General features: G+C 35.7%; 1 protein-coding gene across 1 annotated transcript in view; it reads left to right on the top strand.

Moving 5' to 3' along the window:
- LOC150086082 (uncharacterized) overlaps positions 1-19,105 on the top strand; it is a 193,498-nt gene extending 174,393 nt beyond the window's left edge. Inside the window, exons 19-20 of the mRNA XM_090374790.1 lie at positions 945-1,035; positions 19,005-19,105. Of these exons, the coding sequence (XP_090230916.1) occupies positions 945-1,035; positions 19,005-19,099 (186 nt within the window). The 3' untranslated portion in view covers positions 19,100-19,105. The remainder of the gene's footprint in view (positions 1-944; positions 1,036-19,004) is intronic.
- Positions 19,106-19,726: the final 621 nt, after the last annotated feature.

Below are 19,726 nucleotides of genomic sequence, written 5' to 3'. Positions count from 1 at the left end.
GAATAAATGACAGTACTGAAAAAAAAATAGAAATGTCATATTTTGCATGGATTATAGCAAATTCCCAAAATATGGGTACTCTCTCTTTAGCAGGTATTTACAATTATACAAAATAAACAACATAGCAATGCACAGCTTGTATACATCAAACTATATGATTAGTGGTGAAAACAAAACTTAGCAATATGTTGTTATATGCAAGAAATTGATTGAATTTCTACAATTGTTATCTTTTTCATATTGACTAAATTAATATGTTAGTCATCTATTCACAAATGTGTACCACAGTGAAACAGTTCCCATTTTAAAGATAATTGTGAGAATTCATTGGTGTTAATAAGAGTATCCAACTAGAAATTTATCTTTAATACACTTAATTCCAATAATTTGCTTAATTAAGTACTGTATGCAAAGCCAGATTATTACCCATACCTTCTTTTAATTGTTCTTGTGCAGATATTTCAAATGTGCTTAAATTGAAACAGAGGTATTTTTTCCCCTCAAACTTTGAATTAACAAGTTTTTATTTTACCTTTAAATTTGCTGATGTAACAAATTTGAATAACTTTTCTTTTGAACACTTGATATTTTGAATTTGAAGTATTTATTTTCAGTACAAAGATAAAAAATCTTGTTTTGTTTTTATTTTATTAAACTTTTAGAATTTAAATTTCAAATTCATGCCCTCTTTTAATTGTTTGTATTTTATGGTTGGGAGACCAACCATCATCTCCTAAGCTGCATATTGATCTTTTATGGAGAAACTTGGCTCTTGAAACATATTTAAAATTAAATAAAATGATTAAATTAAATGTAATGCTATGTATATTGTTATTATCATAGGAGCAGTATTTTCTAATTAGCAAGATTTTTCTTTTAAGTCTTTGGTTTTATTTTGAATCTGTTCTGTTGATTGGCAATAATCATTTATTTTCTTTTTTAAGATATTTATTGTTCTTGAGGGCCAAATAGAAGTTCAAGTACATAAAACAACATGGAATTTAGAAAAACATGACAGCTTCATTGTGCCTTGTGGTAAGGAATCTGTTTTGTTGAATTTCTGATAGTTCTAACTGTATAGTTTTCCTAGACAAATGAACATAATGAAGATTGTAATTCCCATCATTTACATATTCAGATTTTATATAAGATTTGTTAATTGAGCCATATCAATGATCGTGGCTGATTCAATATTTTAATTCATAAATCTTATTCACTTGCATTCAAGAAGCACTTATACAAAGGGTACTAGGAAAGTTTTGCAATATGACGCAACAATGAATCACAGGAAGCTGCATGTTGAGACATGTTCATACGTGCATAGTAGCCGCCGCGCCAAGTCGATGGGCTCAGTTATTCATTAGTAGTGAGAGTGTAAAGTGCTTGCGATGGCATCGTGGTCACGAAATGAGATAAGGACAGTTTTGCGGTATAATTTCGTGCGTGATTTAACCATAGACCAGTGCTTAGAAGAAATGACTCTTGCACTAGATGATGATTGTCCACATCGTACAACGATATTCAGGTGGTATAGAGAATTCCAAAGGGGAAATTTCACTCTGGAGGATTCTGAGAGGCCGGGAAGGCCACGAACGTCAGTTACGGAGGAAAACGTTACTGCTGTGAGGAAAATGCTTGACGAAAACAGGCGAGTGACCTACCAACAAATAGAGGATACTTTAGGTCTAAATGCACCAGCAATTCGTTCGATTCTGCAAGATCATTTGCACGTGAAGAAACTTTGTTCTCTCTGGGTGCCGCATCAACTGACTAAAGAGCAGATGACACGACGTGTGACTTGGTGCCGGGAGATGTTAAAAAAGTTTGATAAGGGACAATCTCGGTATGTGAACAACATCGTGACAGGTGACGAGACTTGGCTGTACTATTACGATCTGCCGACCAAGGCTCAAAACAAAGTTTGGGTCTTTGATGATGACGACACACCCATAATTGTCAGAAAATCCCGATCTGTAAAGAAGAAAATGATAGCTGTATTTTTCAAATCGAGTGGAATTGTGGAACATGTCGTTTCGGACACGCAGAAGACAGTCACAGCTAAGTGGTATACTGAACAATGCCTGCCTAAAGTCATTGGATCTATGAAGAACCTGCGGCCAAAGTCAAGAATGGACACCTGGTACCTCCATCACGATAATGCTGCAGCTCACCGCGCCAAAGCCTGCACCGAATATTTGACCACGACAGGACTGAAACTTCTCGAGCACCCTCCCTACAGTCCAGACCTTGCTCCCTGCGACTTTGCACTGTTCCCGCATGTGAAAATGAAGCTAAAAGGGAGGCGGTTTTCCAGTGATGAGGACCTTCTACGGGCTTGGGACAACGAGTGTGCTTTACTCCCTAGTGAAACTTGGCAGAACTGGTTTAAAGATTGGTTTTGGAGGATGGAGAGGTGTATTGAATGTAGAGGAAATTACTTTGAAAAAATTAAATAAACAAAGCTGTATTGCAAAACTTTCCTAGTACCCTTTGTATTCTTATACATTAATTGTTTAAGAGTAGTTCTGTTTAGGAGTCGAAAAGAGTAGATGTTTATTGCCAAACAGAATATATATGTTTCTTATGTGGCAACTTGCAATAATTTCATTACCAAGAATAATTAATCATAAGTGACTACTCTCAAATAATACATGTAATACTTTTTTTTTCCATATTTAATATATGTTCTATTGATTTACCATGTAACTTTAGAAGTTAACCTTTAACCATGTAACTTTCATTATTTAGGAGGCAATTTTAGGTGCAAACCTGGCCATTTTTTACTCTTACTATGAAGCTTATTTTTAGATAATCATGCTTAAAGTTTTGCAAAGTCACTTCCACCTTGTCAGAGATGATTTTATAAATTATAAAAAAAAGTATAGGTATTACTGCAAATTCTGATAACAAAAATGATCATGTAAATAAATGAATAAAGATTTTCAAAAAATTATATTAATTATTTTTAATACACTTTTTTGGAAAAATAGTTTTGAAATGTAGATAATGAAAATTGGAAAATCTATTTGGTACATGTTTGAGAAAGTAGTTTTTCACACTCCTAAGCAGCCTGTAACAAATTTTCATAGTGACTACTTTAAGCTTAAAAAATGCCCTGTAACATTGTGAAACAAATCAGAGACTTGCCCTGGGTGGTAGTAGTAGTAGCAGTGGCATTTGATGCAAGAAAGCAAGTGTATGAGCTTATGCAGCATCAGCCAAAAAAAAAAAAAAAAAAAATCACACCATTCCCTCCAAATGCCTGTCCAGTTCCTCCATAAATTTATTCAACCTATCAACTTCCACAACGACAGATGGAAGTTTGTTCCAGCAATTAACCACCCGCTGGCTAAAGGCAAATTTCCGCACATCTAATCTACATATGTCTTTTCTTAATTTGAATTTATGTCCCCTTAGGTTCGTAATCTGAACAAGTGGAAGGATCCCATCAGAATTCAGCGTGCTCAACCCATTCAAGGCCTTATATACCTCAATCAGATCACCGCGCAGGTGCCTAGTCTCCAGCCACTGCAATTTGCAGAACTTAAGCCTCTCTTGATAAGAGGATCCCTTCATTCCCCTCACCAATCTTGTTGCCCGCTCAAGTAAATCTACATCCTTCCTAAAATGAAGCCACCAGACCTGTACGCAGTACTCAAGGCGTGGCCTGACCATTGCCTTATACAGAGGGATAATCACCTCCTTTTCCCTGCTAGCAAAATTCCTATATATCATTGACAAAACCCCATGACCTGCCCTGGCAGCCTGTCTGCATTGCTCAGAAAACTTCATATCTGACTGCACAATTACTCCCAGGTCTTTTTCATTTTCTACCACCTTAAGTGTAGTACCACACAGTTGGTACGTTTCTCTGGGGTTACTTCTACCCATATGCAGTACTTTGCATTTGTCAAGGTTAAACTTCAGTTGCCACTTCTTAGCCCATCTGCCCAAATTATCTAGATCCTGTTGCAGTAGCACACTGCCATTACTGTCATTAACAACCCTGCCAACCTTTGTATCATCTGCAAACTTCGATATTAAGCCTGATATACCTTCATCAATATCATTGATAAATATACAAAACAACAGTGGACCTAACACCGAACCCTGTGGGACTCGTCCAAGAAGAGCAGCACCCATTGATTACCACCATCTGTCTTCTCCCACTTAACCATCCTTTTATCCATTGTAGCAACTTACCCTTAATACCATTCTGCTCCAATTTGTACAATAGTCTTACATGCGCAACAGTGCCAAAAGCTTTCCTGAAATCCAAATATATGATATCAAAATTATTTTTTGCATCCAGTTCCTTTGTAACCACATCATAATATCCTATCAAATTTGTCAGACAAGACTTTCCCTTAACAAACCCATGCTGTGTCTGAATTATTGCTGCAGTCTTGTCTAGATGATCCTGCAATGCATCTTTAACCAGTGACTCCATTATTTTACCCGGAACAGAAGGTAAACTAACTGGTCTGTAATTACTCGTGTCACCCTTCGATCCCCCCTTTGTGAATTGGGGATACATTTGCACATCTCCAGTCCGTGGGAACCTCCCCTGAGTCCAAGGACGCTTTCATAATTATGGCTAAGGGTTTGCTTAGTCGCTTTGCCGCCTCCTTTAATATAACTGGATAGATCCCATCCACCCCAGGTGCTTTTCTGATCTTTAACTTTAACAATTTCTCCTCCACTTTTCTTTCAGTTATTATAAAATCATTAAGTATCCTGCTACAATTTGATAACCTTCTGCCATTTTCAAACCTTAATAATTCCTCATGTGTGAATGTAGATGCAAAATACTCATTCAGTTTGTTTGCTATCTGAGCAGGATCATCAACAAGTCGAACCATCAATGTCAAGTGGACCAATCGGATTCATCCCCTTCCTTTTAGAGTTTAAATAAGTAAAGAAATCCTTGCTGTTTTTCTTAGCATCTTTTGCCAAGGATTTCTCATAATCGGCCTTCGCCTGCCTAACCACCTTTGTCACCTGATTACAGACTAGCTAATATCTGCCATAGGCTTCTGAGTCGCTTGATAATTTATATGCATCCAATGCATTTTTCTTCTCTATTACGAGTCTCATTAGTTCATTAGATAACCATTTAGGCCTAAACCTTGAACAGTATTTCTTAATAGGTATGACACTTTTAGTAGCTTCCACGATTAATTCCTTGAATGCTTCCCACTTAGAATTTACTGTTGGTAACATCGTCAGTTGATCCCCCTGTACAGAATTTAAAAACTGTCGGAGACCACTGTACTCACCTTTACGGAAGAAAAAACCCTTTCCTTTACCCCTGATGGTAATTAAATCTTTAAGTAAATCCCACATCAGTACACTGTGATCACTGCCACCTAGTGGTTCCTTTATCTGCAAATTCTTAATACACGAATGATCACTGCCGATAACCAGATCAAGAGTATTACTTTCTCTGGTTGCCTCTCGAACATGCTGCTGCAGAAAACAATCATCCAGTAAATCCACAAAAGTCTGAGTAGTGTGTGAGTGACCAACCCACAAGTTCCAGTCAATATCTGGGAAGTTAAAATCCCCCATTATAAGAAATTCCGATTTACTAGCCCACTCTATTTCTCTGTACAATTGTTCATTGTACTCATTCGAGTCATTAGGCCTATAACACACTCCTACTCTTATTTTTGCTTTCGCAATGCTTATGTCACACCAAACTGACTCAACAATGCACTGTTCATCTATATCAACTGGATGCACTTCTTTTGATTTTATGTTTTTCTTAATTAACAGCATAACACCTCCTCCCTTTCTATCCTGCCTATCCTTTCTGTACACATTGTACTCCCCAAATTCCAGTTCAGCATTCCTTATATCTGTGTGACACCACGTCTCTGCTATCCCAACAATATCCCCCTTTGATGTCTTGACCAACACTTCAAATTCATCAAATTTATTTACTGTACTTCTAGCATTGGTATACATGCAAGCAAACATGCTCCTACTCCTATTCTTAGTTACCCTAACACATCCCATATACCCACCTATTTCAGGATGACTGCCATCTGTCCCTGAAACCCCCAACACCCCGCGCTCCAGGTCGCTACTTATTCTAATAGAAGTTGTACAAGAATCACCTTCACCTCTGCCTACGGCTACTGTTAAACTATTAGTCCTTGTATCCCCCCAAGCTAGCAGTTTTCCGACCCACCTAACACTGCCTCGATAGCATCAGCAAATATTCTTGCACCCTTTCTATTTAAGTGTATCCCATCCCTATAGAAGCAGTCTCTCTCCTGTTAACAAGTACAGTCCAGGCTGAAAAAAATTCTACCCTTTGAGCCTTGCACATTCTTTCCAGGGCCGAATTGATCGACAAGGCTCTCATCATATACTCTCTTCTATCGTGTCTGGGTAGAATTGCAGACACTTTCAAATTCAACCCTAATTCTCGACTTTTGTTCAACAGTGACCTGTACTTGTTAAGTAATTCTGCCGGTCTCCTACTCCTAATATCATTAGTGCCAATGTGTACAACTATATCACCTTTTGTGCCCTTAAAAGATGATATCCGCTCTACAACGTCATCAACCTTTTCCCCTGGCAGACATACCCTGGTCCTGTTCCACCTAGCCTTTTTACAAAGCATGTTTCTCGTTTCCCTGACAATAGTCTCCAACAATTACTAGTTCCTGAGGGACCAGCGCATTCTGCCTTGGGGACTGCCGCTGTGTTGCGTGATGACCAAGTGCAAGCTCTGGCATTGATGTGGGCAGCTGAGAACCTGATGGGCCCTTCAATTTAGATCTTTCGAGGGCATCCACCCTGTTCCTTCAAACTCTCATATAGGCCCATAACAACGCTGAGTTGTCGCCTGATTTTCTTACATCGCGCACACACAAAGACATTCCCCATGGCAATGTAATGTTCCGTTCCAGAGAGTTCGGCAAACATTTCACAAGTTGCACATTTTTTTAGGCTGTGATGCGTTGGAGAATCGCCCCCCCTCAGTTCTCCCCCAAATCACAACACTCCTGCCACTTTGAGCCCGTTGCTTTGCTGCTCTAGTTTGGGGCATGATACTTTAAATTAATAAAATCAATAAATTAAATTAATTAAATGTCGATACTACGCTATCTAATAGAAACAGTGAAGCGTAATACTCTGTAAATTATACGTTAGAGCTACCTAACTAATTCAATTAAAAATTTGAATTCCCTACCACTATATACAAAAACAATGGCTGCAAGATTCAAACGAAATAACGGTTATTAAGTATTACGTATATCTACAAAAACTGTTTATCTAAATTAAAATAAAAATAACCAGCGTAACTATAACTATAAGACTACGTATTAAATACAATATAAAATAACAATTATGTAAATAAAAAGGCAAACACTTATCGTTTTTTTCGGAGCCTGCAACTGACAGCTGGTGATGGAACTTGTTATGAATTTCAGCAATGGCTTTGTGAATGTGTTCTATTACTGGTCTTGTGTTACAGTTTCTTCAGCAAAAGTCATTTTAACTGTCTAACGATTTACATAATTACATGATAAGTGTTAGACTTATTTGATCCAGAACTAGTAGACTCAATCTCCAACACTTGGAAATGAATTTGTATTTTTTCGAGGTCTAAGCTAAAGTTATTAATTTTTTTACATTTCCTTTCTGTCACCGTTCCAATGATTTGCTATAATTAAGTAGTGTATGCAAGACCAGATTACTACCCAACATTCCACTGAACTGCTTTCCACTAGTATTTGGCATCTTGCTAAAAATCTAATTACTAATGCTTATTGCTATAAAACAGAATAAAGTTCCAGTTGTATTTTCTGGCATTTACCATTCATGTATGACTCATATTTAAATACAGTAAGATTTTCTAAATCATATACAAATGCCAATGGATTTGATGCCTAACATTCAAACTTCAGTTTATCTTAAAATTCAGCTATGTAGTAATAATGCAGTTGCACTAAACTGTGTCAACATAGTTTGAGCTTTACATAATATGAGGCTTTCTGCCTTAAAGTTTTACTAGTCTAAGAAGTACACCTTTCGACAGCTCTCATATTTGCTTAAATAAGTCAAAATTTAGTCGGCAACCCTTATTCCTCTGGGTGTGTACTTGCCCACTGACAAGAGGACAAGTAGTTTTGAAACAGTGCCATCTGGATGGCACCCAGATGGCAGTACCCAAGTGAAAAAAAATAACAGTAGACTTCTAATAGGGAGGTGTTACTTATTCAAAGTATAAGAGGAAGGCAACTCTTGTGAAGGATGTCAAAATATGAGATATTATAATAGTGATGCCTAACACCAGTTTGTCTTAAAATTCAATTATGTAGTAATGATACTAAACAGCATCATAATTATTCTGTATTTAATTAGTTTATAACTGTTATTCACTTTTATTCAAGAAACAGTTCTGTTTTTATTTACTAACTAATTAATTTTATTCAAGAAAAACACTTTTTATGATATGGGCAAACTCAGTTATTATTAAAAATTATGGAATAGCATATATTTTTTCATGTGTTCAGCACAGGCTCTTTTGAAATTGATTTTAGGTGGCACTACTATGGTTTAACTGGTGGTATGAGTAAATATAGGGACTGCCATGGATTCTGTTGTTAGTGTTACTGATCTAATAAAACAGTTAATGATTGTATTCATTGTCAAAAATAATTAATTGTAAATTCCTTTGACCTAGTGATCATGCTAGAGTATAAACAAGAATGTTATTATGGAGGAATTATAAACTAGGATTTTCAGTAATCTTTGTGTTTTTTTTTTTTTTTTTTTTTTTTTCCAAATGAGACAGAATGCTACCCCATCTTTTTGCCAATAAAGTAAATCTACATATATATATATATATATATATATATATTATTCTTTTGTAATATGATAATTCATGTTGTATTTTATTTTTAATATGCTTTTATAGTAGTTTTACTTAATTTTTTTCTATCTCTAGCTTTTTCTGTTGTCCCAGTAGCTGTTTTAGCAATGCATGGGTACGAACAGAGTACATATCGTTATTTCTTTTTGTATTATCATTCTATTGTGGTTTATTCCGTCTTTGTTCATTTTCTTAATTACAGGTATTTTCTACACATAGGTATTATAGTTAATACATTACTGGTCTTTAAGCTAGCCTAATCTCGGTTATCTTAATTTCCCATGGCCTATACATTCAGGATTTTTCAACTTGTTACGTATTGCTAAAAAATTATATCAATTATTGATGAAAAACTGTAGCAATACTATTTTAAAACAATATGATATAATATTAAACATATTTATACATTTTTGTATTACATCACATGGACGTCAATCCCCTACTTCATCGGGAGCTTTGAGCGGATTGACGGTCCATTCGATGTAATGCATTTCTTACATACCCGTTTCTGTTTGTATCTATCACAGCTTTGCTATTTTATCCAATTACTAAATTCTAAGTTTCTATTTTTAATTTTTTGGTCCCATGTTTATCTTAATTGTTATTAGTTAAATCAGTACTATTTATTATAAATATATTATGAACCAAATTAATTTCCCATAATTTCTACAGCAACTGTGATAGAATACACAAAGCCCAACGGGTAAGTTTATTTAATATATTGCAATAACATTACTTACTTGATGTGTTTCAATGGAGGTCGTAGATTCGAAGAGTCGAAAAAGGGGAAGTTTCCCACCCTTAACTTGCTTTAAGGATGGTTATTTTTATTGCGCAGTCGCATTGACGTTTCAATGTGTTACTTCCATTAGGTTTCACGTTTCACTTCCATTAGGTTTCACGTTTCACTTCCATTAGGTTGTGTGCCGATGGTGTATTGGCCGAAGTCCCCGATCTTCAGGCCAATGTCTATTATGGTGGTTTTGTAGTTGGATTTCGATGAATTTACTTAGTTGTGTATTTACATAATTTTTACATTTATTTTTAATAAATGTAAAAATAAAAATAAATGTAAAAAAAAAAATAAATGTAAAAATTATGTAAATACACAACTAAGTAAATTCATCGAAATCCAACTACAAAACCACCATAATAGACATTGGCCTGAAGATCGGGGACTTCGGCCAATACACCATCGGCACACAACCTAATGGAAGTAACACATTGAAACGTCAATGCGACTGCGCAATAAAAATAACCATCCTTAAAGCAAGTTAAGGGCGGGAAACTTCCCCTTTTTCGACTCTTCGAATCTACGACCTCCATTGTAACACATCAAGTAAGTAATGTTATTGCAATATATTAAATAAACTTACCCGTTGGGCTTTGTGTATTCTATCACAGTTGCTGTAGAAATTATGGGGAATTAATTTGGTTCATAATATATTTATAATAAATAGTACTGATTTAACTAATAACAATTAAGATAAACATGGGACCAAAAAATTAAAAATAGAAACTTAGAATTTAGTAATTGGATAAAATAGCAAAGCTGTGATAGATACAAACAGAAACGGGTATGTAAGAAATGCATTACATCGAATGGACCGTCAATCCGCTCAAAGCTCCCGATGAAGTAGGGGATTGACGTCCATGTGATGTAATACAAAAATGTATAAATATGTTTAATATTATATCATATTGTTTTAAAATAGTATTGCTACAGTTTTTCATCAATAATTGATATAATTTTTTAGCAATACGTAACAAGTTGAAAAATCCTGAATGTATAGGCCATGGGAAATTAAGATAACCGAGATTAGGCTAGCTTAAAGACCAGTAATGTATTAACTATAATACCTATGTGTAGAAAATACCTGTAATGAAGAAAATGAACAAAGACGGAATAAACCACAATAGAATGATAATACAAAAAGAAATAAAAATAAATGTAAAAATTATGTAAATACACAACTAAGTAAATTCATCGAAATCCAACTACAAAACCACCATAATAGACATTGGCCTGAAGATCGGGGACTTCGGCCAATACACCATCGGCACACAACCTAATGGAAGTGAAACGTGAAACCTAATGGAAGTGAAACGTGAAACCTAATGGAAGTAACACATTGAAACGTCAATGCGACTGCGCAATAAAAATAACCATCCTTAAAGCAAGTTAAGGGTGGGAAACTTCCCCTTTTTCGACTCTTCGAATCTACGACCTCCATTGAAACACATCAAGTAAGTAATGTTATTGCAATATATTAAATAAACTTACCCGTTGGGCTTTGTGTATTCTATCACAGTTGCTGTAGAAATTATGGGAAATTAATTTGGTTCATAATATATTTATAATAAATAGTACTGATTTAACTAATAACAATTAAGATAAACATGGGACCAAAAAATTAAAAATAGAAACTTAGAATTTAGTAATTGGATAAAATAGCAAAGCTGTGATAGATACAAACAGAAACGGGTATGTAAGAAATGCATTACATCGAATGGACCGTCAATCCGCTCAAAGCTCCCGATGAAGTAGGGGATTGACGTCCATGTGATGTAATACAAAAATGTATAAATATGTTTAATATTATATCATATTGTTTTAAAATAGTATTGCTACAGTTTTTCATCAATAATTGATATAATTTTTTAGCAATACGTAACAAGTTGAAAAATCCTGAATGTATAGGCCATGGGAAATTAAGATAACCGAGATTAGGCTAGCTTAAAGACCAGTAATGTATTAACTATAATACCTATGTGTAGAAAATACCTGTAATTAAGAAAATGAACAAAGACGGAATAAACCACAATAGAATGATAATACAAAAAGAAATAACTATATATATATATATAGAAAATTATTTTAATGTTATGTGTAAATCTTTAATTTAACCTATGCCAATAATGAAAATACCGTGTACCCTGGGAGCGATGTATGTTGAATAAAGGGGGGAAAGAACGGAAAAGAGTAACGTTATAAACAAAGTGCGAATTTGGAAAAATGCAAAATTTGAAAAGAACGACCAAGGTAGAAATAGCAGATTTTTGAAAAGAAATAGCATTGCAGTATCTTTCATAATTTCTGTGTCTTCTTCAGAGGTCATCCACCTAAATTATGAAAAAGAACAGCAATACTCTTACTTCTGTTTCTGACATGTTCTGTATGTCAAAAAACACGTGTACGCGAACACGTTGTAAAAAATAATTTAGAATATAAATTTTGAATAAATAAAATACAAGTTAAGCCAAAATATTATGCCAAAGTATAACATACAGAACATGGATGACCTTACAGAAGTAAGTAGCCCGCCAAAAAGAGAAGACAAAGGAAGCGAGTGTCCGAATGACAAGAATGCCAATAACTTACCGCTACGTGACCGGTCGACAAAAAAGAAAGAGCCGAAGGCTAAACCGTGTATATATGTGAAGAAACTCTAGCGGCACCTAGCGTTAGACGAATTTTGGTGTATGTATATTTTGTAATTTACGTAAGCGGTGGAGCAACGCTAGGTTCAAGTTAAGTACATGATACTCAAACAACCGGGATAGCAAAGAAATATAATTGCTTACAAAGTAGCATTAGAGTAGCTAAACTTTGTTAAGGCGAAAAATTATGATTGGGTATAGTTAGAAAAATAGTACTCTGATATTGCTTTCGTTACACTAATCGCTCACAGAGCATAAAATGTAGAATTTAGTAAAGCAAAAAGATGATGAAATTAGGGATATGAAGTTGGGCTAGGGTAGTTCGGGGGTTGCAAACCCGTTCCTATAGTTAGGACCCTGAACGACTGTCCGAGAGTAGGTGCATCATGTACTTAAGTCAGTTGTGTTAAAGTGTAAGATATATATAAGTTACAATTAACAAATAAATAGATAAATAAATTAAGATATAATCAAAATTAATTAAGATATAATTAAAATTAATTACAAGATAATTACAAGGTAATACACTATGTTAGACCAACTTGTACCCACCGATTGGTCTAACATAGTGTATTACCTTGTAATTATCTTGTAACCAACTTGTACCCACCGATTGGTCTAACATAGTGTATTACCTTGTAATTATCTTGTAATTAATTTTAATTATATCTTAATTAATTTTGATTATATCTTAATTTATTTATCTATTTATTTGTTAATTGTAACTTATATATATCTTACACTTTAACACAACTGACTTAAGTACATGATGCACCTACTCTCGGACAGTCGTTCAGGGTCCTAACTATAGGAACGGGTTTGCAACCCCCGAACTACCCTAGCCCAACTTCATATCCCTAATTTCATCATCTTTTTGCTTTACTAAATTCTACATTTTATGCTCTGTGAGCGATTAGTGTAACGAAAGCAATATCAGAGTACTATTTTTCTAACTATACCCAATCATAATTTTTCGCCTTAACAAAGTTTAGCTACTCTAATGCTACTTTGTAAGCAATTATATTTCTTTGCTATCCCGGTTGTTTGAGTATCATGTACTTAACTTGAACCTAGCGTTGCTCCACCGCTTACGTAAATTACAAAATATACATACACCAAAATTCGTCTAACGCTAGGTGCTGCTAGAGTTTCTTCACATATATACACGGTTTAGCCTCCGGCTCTTTCTTTTTTGTCGACCGGTCACGTAGCGGTAAGTTATTGGCATTCTTGTCATTCGGACACTCGCTTCCTTTGTCTTCTCTTTTTGGCGGGCTACTTACTTCTGTAAGGTCATCCATGTTCTGTATGTTATACTTTGGCATAATATTTTGGCTTAACTTGTATTTTATTTATTCAAAATTTATATTCTAAATTATTTTTTACAACGTGTTCGCGTACACGTGTTTTTTGACATACAGAACATGTCAGAAACAGAAGTAAGAGTATTGCTGTTCTTTTTCATAATTTAGGTGGATGACCTCTGAAGAAGACACAGAAATTATGAAAGATACTGCAATGCTATTTCTTTTCAAAAATCTGCTATTTCTACCTTGGTCGTTCTTTTCAAATTTTGCATTTTTCCAAATTCGCACTTTGTTTATAACGTTACTCTTTTCCGTTCTTTCCCCCCTTTATTCAACATACATCGCTCCCAGGGTACACAGTATTTTCATTATTGGCATAGGTTAAATTAAAGATTTACACATAACATTAAAATAATTTTCTATATATACATTATGGTTGTAGGGTACCTTTGCTCTTGCAGTGTCCCTGATCCATAATTCATATTATTGATATTTCATTTTATCTCTATTCAAATTCAAATCCATTTTCTTTATTAACTTAATTTTAATTTTTTATTCATAATTATATATATATATATATATATATATATATATATTCATGAGTAGCACATTTTCTGTAATTCAAAAGAAGCCATAAAGATGAGTTACTCAATTTTTTTTAATAAAATGTTTTCATGTATTCGATGTATTCTTGGAGATTTAAATTACCAGCATCGACACCCTGCAAATGCTGAAAGTTGGTGCAGATCTTCTGTTGGGAGAAAAGCTAATAGGCTAGCAGGGAGTGTCTTTCCAATTTTTAATGGTATTCTTTCGTTACTATCCAAGCATCACAAAAAAAATGCATAACTAGGATATTTCATGCTTTTCAGGTACATGCAATGCCATACAACTTCCTATTACGAACTGCAGATCATGTTAAAGCAGTGTGAAAGTATGCATTCATAATTCACTTGGCTCTCCTACAATACCAATTTGCTACAGCATAGTTTGTTTTCTAATACTAAACACGCATATTATATGGATTACGGCAGTTCCTATTAAAATAGTTTGATCTCAGTCAAATGTAAGATGTTTCCAAATTGCAGAACAAGGAAGAGCTGCATAAGAGGGTTTTAATACTTTTATGGGTGGGTTAGAGGCAATAACATCCTCTCACGAGATGGAGGCTGTATAGTAGAATAGTCCAGTGGTATTAGTAGCATTATAAATTAAATTAAATTATGAATATCTTTGTCAGTGACAGGGGTTCTCAAAATGAGCATTGCAGAATCCCAGTAATTATCAAATAATATATATATATATATATATATATATATATAAAAAGACTAGGGGAGAATGTGGTGGAGTGGGTGGGGGGAGGTGGAGATGTAATTCTCCAAAAGAAGAAACTGACACTTTTAAGCTTTAGAAACCAAAAGATACCCTTTCTCTTATGAAGTCAGTTGAGGTCTTCATCATCCAAGCATGAAAGGTGTTAGAACCTATAGTACACTGAGCTTGTTTGTTATGTTTGTTATTTTGTTTTTAGGAGCATTAGCAACTAAGGCCATATTGCTCCGGAATATGCGGTGGTCATTCCCTGACCTTTCCGCATCCTCCGTATTTGGTGGTGACGGGCTCGAACCCCGGTCTAATCAAGAAGCATGTGCTATGCACTGCTGCTCCTTCCCACCTGGCTACGGAGGCGCCAAGTACACTGAGCAGACAGAATCATGGGATACCTACCTAGTAATGGGTAGGCTCACCTTTTGCTCGGATAAGGGCAGTCACACTTCCAGGCATTGAGTCCACTAGTTCACAAAAGCATTCCACAGGTATTTCCATCCACGATTGCTGCATTGCTGTCCATAATTCTGTCGCATTTCTGGGTGGAAGGTCAAAAGGTCGATTGGACCTTTTCACAGCATCCCAAAGATATGCCCCACAGGGTTCATGTCCGGTGAACAGGGTGGCCATTCCATAGTGGCAAAATCTGCAGAATGCTCTTCTAACCATATTCTAGTTACCATGGCTCGGTGAGAAGGTGCATTGCCCTGTGGGTGCACGATAACCATGAAGGGATGCAGATGGTCTGCAAGGATGGACATGTAACCTGGACCGTTCAGATCTAGACATACCAGAGTTCCCAACATGTGCCAGTTGAACACGCCCCAGACCATTATGACTGTCCACCTGCCTGAACAGTTCCTTGTTGACATGACAGGTACATAGCTTCGTGTGGTTTCCGCCAGATATACACTCTCCCGTCCACTTGAAATAACTGGAAATGGGACTCATCGGACCAGGAGACCCATCTCCAATCATCCAAGGTCCAGTGCAGATGTTCTTTTACCCAGTTGAGTCGTAGAGTCCTGTGTCATGGTTGTTAGCAATGGGATTCTCATGGGTCGGCAGCTCCCATAACCTGTGCAGCTAATGATCGCCCGATTGTCTTGGTGGAGATGTTTCTGGCACCTCCCTCATTGAAGTCAGCGGTTATTTGTGCCACTGTCGCTCTCCAGTTGGCTGAAACAATGCAAGACAGATTTCAACGGCCAAGTTCATCCACCACCTTTCTCCGCCCACAGCACTATCCATGTTGAGATGTTATTCCGGAAATGGCATATTCCCGGTACACTCTTGATACTGTCAAATGGGGATAGTGCAATTTCTGTACCACTCACCTCTGCAATAGAGTGACCCATGTGTCAGGCATTCACTATCATCCCTATTATCCATACGAACATTGAATTACCATCTATGTGATTGCAGTGTACCTGTATACCTGCCAAGCAGTGGGTTTGTTCGCTAGCAAGAGGGGTGACAGCATTTCCTTGCCCAGGAACCAGGTATCCCACAAATTCTGTCCTTTCGGTGTAGTGTGTATGGGTTAAAGCCAAAAAAGATAGTTGTTGCTTATTGACTTAATTTTTTGTACATTGTAATTTAGAAGGAATAAATGAGGAATAGGAAATGTTAGTTCTGTAAGTTTAGTGGTGAACAGTGAATGAATGCTGACTACTGGAGGCTCATGTTCAGACTAGTTTTGAAGAGAGAAGCAGAATTACAAATTTCTTTTCAGAAGAACAGTGCTCATAGAAATGTCCATAGAAAAGGAATGTAGCAGAAACAAAATGCATGCAATAGAGAGGTCATAAGAGAATTACAAACTCTCTGTTACACATTAATTTACCTGACTGTGCACCTTTAGATAGAGTCCAGGAACTTCAGAGAAGTCTTAGAAGCACCATCCCCAGAAGTTAAATTGGTATTCCATAGTAGGAGCGATTTCAGTTTGGATAGGGTCAGTAGTCGTTTAGGAGAAAAGTAACAAAGAGAGAGAAAAACAAAATACAGTTATTTTGATTCAGAGGAACAATATTTGTGATGTGCCTATGCCAAGAGAAATAAGAGAATTCTCGCTAAAGATACGTGATCATCTTGTCTAGAAATTCGATTGTTATCGAAGATTAACAAGAGAACAGTAGACTTTCTTGAAAGGAATAACACAGCACCATTTTAGAAAGATCGACACTAACTAATTTTTCCTCATCCCATTACAGAATTACCTAGAGATCATCACTTAAACAGTTGGTTGTGGATTCAATAGTTGAAGCTGATTCTGCTGAGCAAAGTTACTCAAACTGAAAGAAACATGGAGTACTATTATTGACAAAACTAAGGACAGGATTTCTGGTCAGTGGAAGAAAGGCATTAATATAATAAGAGTCGAAGGAAGACTGAATCTTGGAGAACGCTACCATTAGTTACAATATTGGGACTGAAGTGAATATAACTAAATTTCTTTATGCATTTATGAAAACTGATTTATTTTTTTATTTTTTTTATTCATTCATTCACAATAAACTGAACAACTAATTATTATTAGTTATAATTATTGTATATGATGTATGTTACTATATAAGAAATGTTACTTTTTAATGGAGTGAAATCAACTATTAGTACATATGAGGATTTGCATGATTGTGCAAATCTTCATATGAAAAAATACTTTCATCAAGTATTTTTTCAGTGTATATATATTAAGTATGAAAAAATACTTGATATATATATACACTGCCCTACCATTTATATCCAGACATCCCTCTGTTAATAGTTGGTCACATCCTATCCAGGTGTGCATTATAGCCTTAGTTGCTAATGCGCCAATAAAACCCAACAGCATCCTATCCAGGCACCACTATAAATATGTTCATAGGCCTTCGAGGAGACAGTATTATGATCATAAATTCAAGGTGCTATAATCGACAGAGTTAACAGTGCAGAATAATAATAGGGTGCCACAATTATACAACAGTCGGTCTGTGTGTGACATTTCACCAGCCCTAAAGATCCCTAGGGCAAAACAATTGGCGATGTGATCTGCAAGTGGAAGTAGACTGATGCTAAAACTGCCATGAAATAACCCGGAAAATCTCCAAAACTGATGGAATAAGACAGGAGAGCCCAGCACAGAATCATCCACTCAGAGTGCAGGTCAACATTGTCACAGCACACACAGGCCTTCAGTGAGACAATTGGGACACATCAGCACCAGTACAGTGCACAGGATGCCACATGATATGGATTACCATGGTCGTGCAACCATCCACAAGCTACTGACCACCCTGACTAATGCCTGATGCTGTCTAACTTGGTGTATTCTTGGAGCACACAGACAAATGGAAAGCAGTGATTTGGTGTCTCGAGTCACTGTACGTGGTCTGACTGTCGTGACCAGATCTGGCAGATGCCTGGAGAAAGAGACCTGCTGAACTGTATCATCCGAACAATAAAGTTTAGCAGAGTCAGTGTGATGGTCTGGGACTGTTTATCATGGTAGGTTTGACAAAACCACAGATGCTAAGACCTAACCAGATGTCCTAATGCATTATGTATTGTGGAAGCATGCCATAGGGAAGGTCTGTATCAGCAAGACAATGCTCCGTATCATACTGCTCACATTGTGATGGACTGGTTTGAGGACATGAGCTTCAAAAAGTTGACTGGGTGCCCAAAGCCCACACTTCAATCTTATAAAGAACCTCTAGATAAATTAGCTATTCAGGTGTGTGTGTTTGTGAGGAGGGAGTAACTAAAACAGAGCTGGGCTGATCTCTGCTTTGAAGGCTGAGTGGCAAAAAATATCAGAGGATACTTACAAAAAATGGTGGATAGTGTTCCACGGAGACTAAAGGCAGTCATAAAAGCTAAAACTTTCAGCACAATTTATTATTTTGTCCTGTAAATCAAAGTAATTTGTATATATGGAGATGGCTGGATGCTGATGGTAGAGCAGTGTGTATATATATATATATATATATATATAACAAGTGAAAATATCTATTTTAATGTACATTATTTTTCTTTTTATTTTTTAGGAAATGGGTACAGGCTAAAAAACTTGGAGGGTACTGAGGCTACCCTGTCATTTTACAAAGCAAAGACAGATGGCATTAAAAAAAAAAAATCTTAGAATGGCTTATTAAATTTGTTATTTCCTGTTGTACATATCTCTGTATAATTAATATTGTTAATCAAAGTTAAGTAAACAGTCCTCCTGGACAGTAAATTATACTTTCTGAGGACTGTTGGAATCCGGTTCACTTTTGCGGTAGCTTGCAGCTAGACCAGGATGTTTAGAAATTATAACCAGCATCCAGTAGCACAGCTGAAGGCTAAATCTTGAGCTCTAACTATTTTTATTTCCTACTTAGTGTTTTTCGAATACAACTATTATAAAAATTTTATGTACAAACAAACTAAAAATACTATTAATGAAGATGTGTTTCAAAAAAGTTTGTATTATTAAAGTTTACTGTTTATGGTAGATGTATGGTAACTATCTAATATCTATGATTTCATGGAATTTATAAAATTCGAAATAAGGATTACACATTTGTCTTCCATTAAACATTATTATACATTATATGAAATGTAATAGTTAAGTTCATATGTAATTATCATTCATCTTGCATTATTGTGTGTTGAGTTTTTGAGGCAACCAACTGCAGTTGGGAAAATAAAACTTTAATAAGTAAATACAAATAAAATATGTAAAGCAAAAAACATGGATATGTTTTTTGCTTTATATATGTGGCCA

Source organism: Mastigoproctus giganteus, chromosome 5 (genome assembly GCF_048544385.1).
Source record: "Mastigoproctus giganteus isolate SK-2022 chromosome 5, ASM4854438v1, whole genome shotgun sequence".
Lineage (NCBI taxonomy): Eukaryota > Metazoa > Arthropoda > Arachnida > Uropygi > Thelyphonidae > Mastigoproctus > Mastigoproctus giganteus.
Note: the sequence above shows the minus strand (reverse complement) of the source record. Positions and strands in the feature narration are given on the sequence as shown.